Source organism: Chiloscyllium plagiosum, unplaced genomic scaffold, assembly GCF_037043375.1.
Source record: "Chiloscyllium plagiosum isolate Xiang-an unplaced genomic scaffold, Cpla_swu_hap1 HiC_scaffold_9, whole genome shotgun sequence".
Lineage (NCBI taxonomy): Eukaryota > Metazoa > Chordata > Chondrichthyes > Orectolobiformes > Hemiscylliidae > Chiloscyllium > Chiloscyllium plagiosum.
This window is the reverse complement of record NW_028270147.1, coordinates 17,350,942-17,358,983: the sequence shown is the minus strand read 5'-3', so window position 1 is coordinate 17,358,983 and position 8,042 is coordinate 17,350,942. Positions and strand designations below refer to the sequence as shown.

At 40.3% G+C, this 8,042-nt stretch overlaps 1 protein-coding gene across 3 annotated transcripts in view; it reads right to left on the bottom strand.

The window, feature by feature from the left end:
* LOC122554156 (serine/threonine-protein kinase N2-like) overlaps positions 1-8,042 on the bottom strand; it is a 117,494-nt gene that overhangs the window by 962 nt on the left and 108,490 nt on the right. For 2 of the 3 annotated variants that reach the window (XM_087990429.1, XM_087990430.1), the window contains 5 exons: positions 4,862-4,982; positions 3,495-3,631; positions 3,272-3,347; positions 3,087-3,178; positions 2,141-2,317 (listed from right to left, as the gene is read on the bottom strand). In XM_087990429.1, the coding sequence (XP_087846555.1) occupies positions 2,141-2,317; positions 3,087-3,178; positions 3,272-3,347; positions 3,495-3,631; positions 4,862-4,982 (603 nt within the window). Of the gene's footprint in view, positions 1-2,140; positions 2,318-3,086; positions 3,179-3,271; positions 3,348-3,494; positions 3,632-4,861; positions 4,983-8,042 lie in introns of those variants that run through there. The other variant, XM_043698732.2, reaches the window with a different exon arrangement.

Sequence of the window (8,042 nt, the reverse complement as noted above, 5' to 3'; positions counted from 1 at the left end):
TTATATTAAAAAAATGGATTATTTGAAAATAATTATTTCGCTGTAAAGACTGACCGGCCTACAGAATAAAAAGCATGCCTTTAGAATTCCACAAGGCAAGAAGAATGCTCAGTAAAAGAATTTTTGCTGTAAAAGAAATAAATGCTCTTTCACGGGGTGAGAGTTTCACTACATGCTGCTCATCCTTAATTGTCCTGCTAGAGATAGTGGTAGTTTCTTGAACAATGTGTTACATTTAATACTGGTAAGGCCACAGTGCTATCACTAATGTAAAACAGAAATCCACAAGTCTAAAAGAATTATTATTAGCTTGCTTTCATCATTCAGTCTTCATGTAGAAAGAGACTAAAAGTTTTAAACGCAAATCATTTAATAGTCCTGACTTAATTAACTGTTAAGGTCTTGGATTACATTTGAAGTGCAGTCACCTCTGGAGGTAAGCATAGAACAGTTCAGCACACTACAGGCCCTTTGGCCTACAATGTTGTTCCGATCATTGATCATAATCTGAGACCAACTTAACCTACACATCCCTCAATTTGCTGCCATCCATGTGCTTGTCCAGCAGTCGCTTAAAATGTCCCTAATGTCTCTGAACCTACTACCACTGCTGGCAGCGCATTCCATGAACCCACCACTCCCTGTGTAAAGAACCTACCCCTGACATTTCCCCTACATCTTATTCCAATCACTCTAAAATTATCACTCCTCGTGACAGCCATTTCTGCCCTGGGGAACAGTCTCTGGCATTCTACTCTATCTATGCCTCTCATTACCTTGTTCACCTCTATCAAGTCCCCTATCTTCCGTCTTCTCTCCAAAGTGAAAAGCCGAAGCTCATTTCAACCTCTCTTCATAAGATAATCCCTCCAATCCAGGCAGCATCTTGGTAAATCTCCACTGCACCCTCTCTGTGAAGCATCTACATCCTTCCTGTAATGAAGCGACCAGATCTGGACACAATATCCCAAGTATAGTCTAACTAGGGTTTCACAAAACTGCAGCAAAACTTCAGTTCTTAAATTCAATCCTCTGTTCATGAAAGCCAAAAACGCCATATGCCTTCTTAACAACCCTCTCAACTTGGGTGGCAACTTTGAGGGGTCAATATTCATGGCTTTTCGAGGGACAGGTCATGCCCTCACAAGCCTTACTGAGTTCTTTGAGGATGTGACGAGACAAGTTGAAGCAGGTCGAGCAGTGGATGGGGTGTATATGGATTTCAGTAAGGCATTTGATAAGGTTCCCCATGATACTTCCTAACTTTCTGAATGAGTGTATGGGATACAGAGAAATGTGGCTGTCTGGATACAGAATTAGCTGCCAAAAGACCACAGTGAGTGGTACTGAATGGAAAGTATTCCACCTGGAAGTCGGTGACCAGTGGTGTCCTGCAAGGATCTGATCTTGGGCCTCTACTCTTTGTAGTTTTTATAAATGACTTTGATAAAGTGGAAGGGTAAATTAGTAAGTTTGCCAGTGACACAAAGGTGGGTGGTGTTGCGATAATGTCAAGGACTGTTGCAGGTTACAACATGACATTAAACAGGATGCAGAGTTGGGCTGATAAGTGGCAGACAGTTCAACCTGCATAAATGCAAAGTAATTCATTTTGGAAGGTCGAATTTGAATGCTGAATATAGGGTTAAAGACAGGACTCTTGGCAGTGTGGAGGATCGGTGTGGGCTCACTCCGTCATTCCCTCCCTCCTTCCCTTCCTCTCTCCATCATGACAACCATTATGCTCATTAAAAGTCTCAGAGATGGCAAAAATAAATGACAATTTATTTCCATTGTGATTAATGGACACAAGTGACAAGGAAACAACCTGTCATATTCTAACAAATCAACAGGAAAATAGCATTAATACAAGCAAGATGCACTGATTTAGTTAGTGTCACAGTATTTTTGTTTTTGGTGTTGTTATCCAATGACAAAAAGATAAACATCAAAATGTTTTTAGTGAAATTGTAAGGATCAATATTGCAGCAAGGATTTACTTTCATCATTTCTGACAGTCAATAAGGTGCTCTTTGCTTCAAATTCAGAAGTTTAAAATGGGGGTCAAGTTCTCTGCATAGATCAGCGTTGTTGCCTAAGTAATAAGCTGTTAAGAATATAAGCACTGGTTAATACTTACACAGCCCTGGGTTCGGAGAAAACATCAGCATGAATGTGCATCATCAAATCTCCACCAGGAGCATATTCCATTACAAAACATACATGATCTTTGGTCTGAAAACAGGCAAAAAGATTGACCAAAAACGGATGCCTGACACTGTTCACAGTCTCAAAAATTCTCTTTTCACACATAAGGCTGCAGATAGGAGTGGAAACAAAACAATACAATTAGGTTTTACACTTCAGCAATGAATGCAATTCCAAAAGTACTTATCAAAAGTACACAAAATAGCAACTTACTATTGAATCTGACAACATTGCCAATGATATGGAACTAAAAGTGATGCTCTAAAAACTATTTTATTTCAATATTATTTTCTAAATTTTACTCAAGCCTGCTGCTTTAATCTACAAGTAGAAACACAGAAGAAAAAGTCAAATGTCTGCTATAGGCAAGGCGTATCGGTAAGCCCTAAATTTCAGAGTTAAAAATATAATCTTAAATATTTATCTCTACTGCCAATAGGATGACACTACACTGCAACAGGCATGGTCCAACTGGTTTGCTGATTTGCTTTTCCTTTTGCTCTTTGGTTCATTAGAAGCCACGGCACGAGCGTGACTTTTCTTCTCAACTTGGTTGGCTACCCGTGATGTATTGGTTGCAATTGGATTAAAAACATGGCCCTAAAGTTAAACATATTAAGCTTGCACACATCAGCCAAGTAAATGAGAGAGAATGGCTTTCTCACACATATGGTCTATATCAAGTGCTTGCAACATCACCAACGCCAATAGTCGGCAAAGAATTACTGAAGGTGGCTTGAGGAGTTCTTTCCAAACTTCCTGCTTAGAATTTCTTATATTTAAAAAATCCTGCTTCCATTCTTTCCCGTAGATACCTAGGAACAAAATTTATAGGCTACAGAAAATACTCTGACAACATACAGTTCTTAAGATCTTACCTGTCTACCTCATCACGGGCCACAATATCTCCTTTCTTCAAGGCTTTAATAGCAAACATTTCACCAGTGACTTTGTACTCAGAAAGAAGAACCTACGTTATGTATAGATTGAAAGTCAAATATTAAATTTCACCACAACGGTTCAGAGCACAAAACAGACATTGCATTTCTCAATTTAGGATTACCTTTCCAAAGTGACCCCTGCCAAGTACAGCAACACACCTGAAGTCCAGAAGACTGAACTGGAATCTTGGTTGCATTCTGAAGAATTAAAAGATGAAAGATCTCATTATAATAAGTCTTAATATATACAGTTGCAGTTGAGTTGATCACATAGTGACTATTTAAATATTTCTTCAAATCCATGAGCTCTTAAAATATACAGAGAGAAGGTTAAAAGTACTATACCGTTTGTCTTCTGACTGTGGGAGTGTTCGAAAGTTTAGCTCTGGGTGGGGTATCTCAGGCACAGAAATGATATTGTTCTCTACCTTGGAAACAATATTGTTTCTATCATTTAGGAAATCAAAAGTTGAGAGCGCTTCCTATAAAAAGGAGAGTAAAACAGAATTAGAACATTTTTTGTTTTGAAGCAGAAATAGCAAAAATCAAATGAAAGGTGTAGCACCAAAACAAGTGCATCACAAAAAAAGTGCTCCAAATTATAACGTTTGAACTTTTCTTTGAGGGAAATGTGTCTAAGAGAAAGATTGCCTAACTCAAAAGCAATGGTGAGCTCTTCTTGGAAAGATGAGGCTAACAAGTGACCTAATTGAAATTTACAAGATGATGAGAGGTTTTGACAGAGCCAAGAGAAAACTATTCCCTTCAGCAAGTGAATCAATAACCAGAGGTCAGAGATTCAAAATCATTAGCAAAATATTTGGAGGCAAGATGATCTTTTTTTCACCCAGTTGAGGCCTAGAAGACTAACTCAAAAGAATGGTGGAAATGGATTACATGAATAATTATAAAATTAAGCGGAACACACTCTTGAGGGTGCAAACGAAAAAAAGCAGAGATGTAGGACTAACCACAACTGTGTTTCTGTTCCAGTTCTTTGAAAGCAATGATCTGAATGGCTTATTTCCATGCTATAGTTCAAATTCGATTGTATTTCGGATCATTTAGTCGTCATTGACAGCTTTCCTCCACCCGACCCACCCACCCCAAGCTGTGGTGATTAAACTGCTCTTTGCATCAAAGTAACTGTTCACTCATTCTCCCACTCTGATTTAATTATGAATGTTATTCAATAATCTATTGCTGTAATCAGGGCACACCATCGACTATGAACACCCATTTTAAAATACTGCTTTTTTACCATTTGAGTGGTCACTATGACCTTCAGCTGTGTGCAAAAGCTAGTCTTGTAAGTTCATATTTATTTAAATTATACACACTGAGAACGACAGAGCTGTCTGCTCACCATGATTTAAATCTGGTGGCTTGAGGCAGTCTGGAGACAGACCGCCTGTGCGGAGCCTCGACAAGAGAACAAAAGAAACTTCTGCTTCAAGAACAATGGACATTGTGACTATAACCCACTATTTCCATTCATGACAGGCAGTGAAACTGTAAGTCTTTGTTGTATTATTTTGTATCACTCAACAGGAAAAGTCCTTACAGTGTAGGAGTCCTCATGGCATAAACAGTAAAACAAAGCAGCACTCTGAATAGTCTACTAGGAATCGATTTTGAATTGCTTTACAATAGCACAGTTATAGAACTTAGGCATAATTACATTTAACCTTCCCAGTATTTCACGTTCATACCTGTACATTATCTGGAATTCTTACTTCTGTTGTGGTCCCACCAATTTCTCCAAGAGATGAAGCTCTTGGAGGAGCAGGTGGTGGTTCTGGTTCAAATTCTAGTTTCGTTACTGGTAGATCGCTGTAAAGTATTAATATATATGAGTCAAGTCAGAGCTTAAATACCAAATTCTTCAGTTCATTTCATGCACAAGGCTTGAAATCCATTAAAAGCACTGCAAAGATCCAATGGCCAAATTAGATTCTTGATACTAACTTGGACTCAACTCTGTAGAACTGGTCATAGTGGCCAATGACCAGGTCACATGATAGAAATGAGAGTCGTTGCACATAGTTAAAAAAATCTCCACCTTTGCCACTCAATGCCAAAGCTCAAAAAATTGAAAGCTCCAGTTTCTCAACTCTTTAGACTCCAAGATAGTGCCTCGGTTGCAAATTTTCCAGCTTTATGAAATCTCGACACCAGAGTCTAAGCAGAAGCAACAGCTATTTCTATAATTTTATTTTGCACAGCATTATTACCATGGAAGGAACTGAGAACAGTTGTAAGATTTAAGGATGTTAAGTTTAAGAGACCAAGTGGGTAATTCAATCGAGGGGTTTAAAATTATTAAAAGTAGCTCACAGGCTAAATGGACAGGCAGAAACTATTTCCTCCAGTAGTCAGGTATGATGGTGGAACCCCCGAACAAGGGGCCACAAAATTACAGCTCATGCTGCTCAGGGTAAGGTCAGAGAATACCTCTTCATGCAAAAATCAAACTTTTGGCCACAAAAAGCTATTACAGCTGGGCATCAACTGATATTTAAGAATTAAGACACCAAATGACTGTCTGCTGCACTCCGTTCTCCATATGTGGAATCACCGAGAATTTCCAGAGTAAGGTAAATAGGAGCTCACTGACTATGGCCATTAATGATTTTTTTTTTAAAAATCAAAATTGAAACAGTTGAGGATGCTGTAAATCAGAAACAAAAACAAATTGCTGGAAAGGCAGCATCTGTGAGGAGAAATCAGAGTTAATAGCTCTGAGGAAGGATCACCGGATCCAAAATGTTAATGATTTCTCTCCACAGATGCTGCCAGACCTGCTGAGCCTTTCCAGCAATTTGTTTTTGAGGCAATGGTCATGCCCTACTACGTCAAAGAATTGGCTGACATGTTTACACTGCAAGCCCAACCAATGCAAAGCAAGTTTTGCTTATGACTTGCCTTTAATAAATTTGTCTCATCTCTTTTGCATTATTCACCTCAGAATTCATAACTACTGCCAAAATCACTTGCAACTACTTAAGTTAACTGGCCTTTATATAGCACTCATATCCATAACATGTCCCAAATAATTTCAGACTTCATTTCGTTTTTCATTATAGTTACTGGCTTAATGTGATAAATATAGCAACCACTTCAACACACCATGTTCCCTAGCCAATGTCTCTGTCTCAGGCTTGCTGCACTGCTCCAGCGAAGCTCAGCGCATGCTGGAGAACAGCACCTCATTTTCCACTTGGGAACTCTACAGTCTTCAGGACTCATTATGCTCATTCAAACATCTCATCTGATGTGTCCATTGCTCACAATGTGGTCTCCTCTATATTGGGGGAAGACAGGAAGCCAACTCACAAAATGTTTCAGCGAACATCTCTGGAACACATGCTTCAAACAACTCCACCATCCTGTGGCTGTAACTCTCTCTCCCACTCCACTATGGACAAGCAAGTCCAGGGCCTCCTCCATCGCCAAAACCAAGCCACCCGATACCGGAGGAAAAACACCTCTCTCCCTCATAGCCCTACACACGGATGAAAAAAAACAATTCGACTGGGACAACACATCTATCCTGGGACAGGCTAAGCAAAGACATGCCAGAGAACTCCTAGAGGCCTGGCACTCCAACCACAATGCCATAAACAAACACACAGATCTAGATGCCATCTATCAACCCCTCAGAAAACGAACAGGAAATGACATCACCACAAACCCCAGGAACCCCATCCAGGATAAACATATAAATAGAAAGCAGGAGACAACAGCTTCGCTTCACTTGGAGGTCGCCACTGATTATGTTACCTAGCCAGGTAATGAAACGTCTGGATATCAAACCTACAGCTCAGCGAGCAAACCTACACACTGAAGAACAACTCATCTTCAGCCTTGGGACCCTCCAACCACATGGCATCAACGTTGACTTCACCAGTTTCCTCATCTCCAATCCCCACACCTCATCCCAGATCTAACCCTCCAACTCGACACCACCCTAGAACTGTCCTACCTTTCCATCTTCCTTCCCACCTATCCATTCCACCCTCTCCTCGGACCTATCACCATCACCCCCCACCTGCATCTACCTATCGCCTTCCCAGTGATCTCACCCCACCCACCTATTTATCTCTCAGGCCCCTTCTCCCCCTCTCCACCTCCTCCCACATTCCTGATGAAGGGCTTATGCCAGAGAGATGTTGATTCTCCTGTTGCTCGGATGCTGTCTGACCCACTTTCTTTTCCAGTGCCACACTGATTCATTCTGTAGGCTGATTATCTACTTCATCTGTCCAACAGTTCTTCGCTCTCTTCCTCCCCCCCCCCCAACTCCCACTGTATCTTCTACATAAAAACCAACATTTTCCTAGCTGCAATCAATTCTGAGGAAGGGTCCCTTGACCGTAAACATTGATTTCTCTTCAGAGATGCTGCTAGACTTACTGAGCTTTTTCAGCCATGTTTTTCTTTCTGATTTACAGCATCTGCTGTACTTTCAGTTTTTAAATATAGTAACCAATTTGCAGATAGCAAGGTTCCACTTATAGTAATGAGAAATTTCCCTGATCTGTTTGAGCTTGGTCCAGAAAACCTGGAGAATGCCCTACATTCTCTTCAACTACTGGAACATCAGAGTTGAGGCAAAGTGGAATGTGGTTAACCATTGACCAGAAATTGAACAAGCCAAATAAATACTGTGACTACTGGAGCAGGCTGAAGGCAAAGAGTTCTGCAACTAGCAACTCACTTTTCAATGCTTCGAATAGAATAATCCCACTTGCCTGAACGAATGCTGCTCCAACAACATTCAAACAGTTATCACTATCCACTGGAAAGAAGCCTGCTCGATTGGCACCAATCCATAGTGACAGCAAGTGTTTCTTTTTGAAAGATGCACTGCAGTAACTCGCTAAGGCTCCT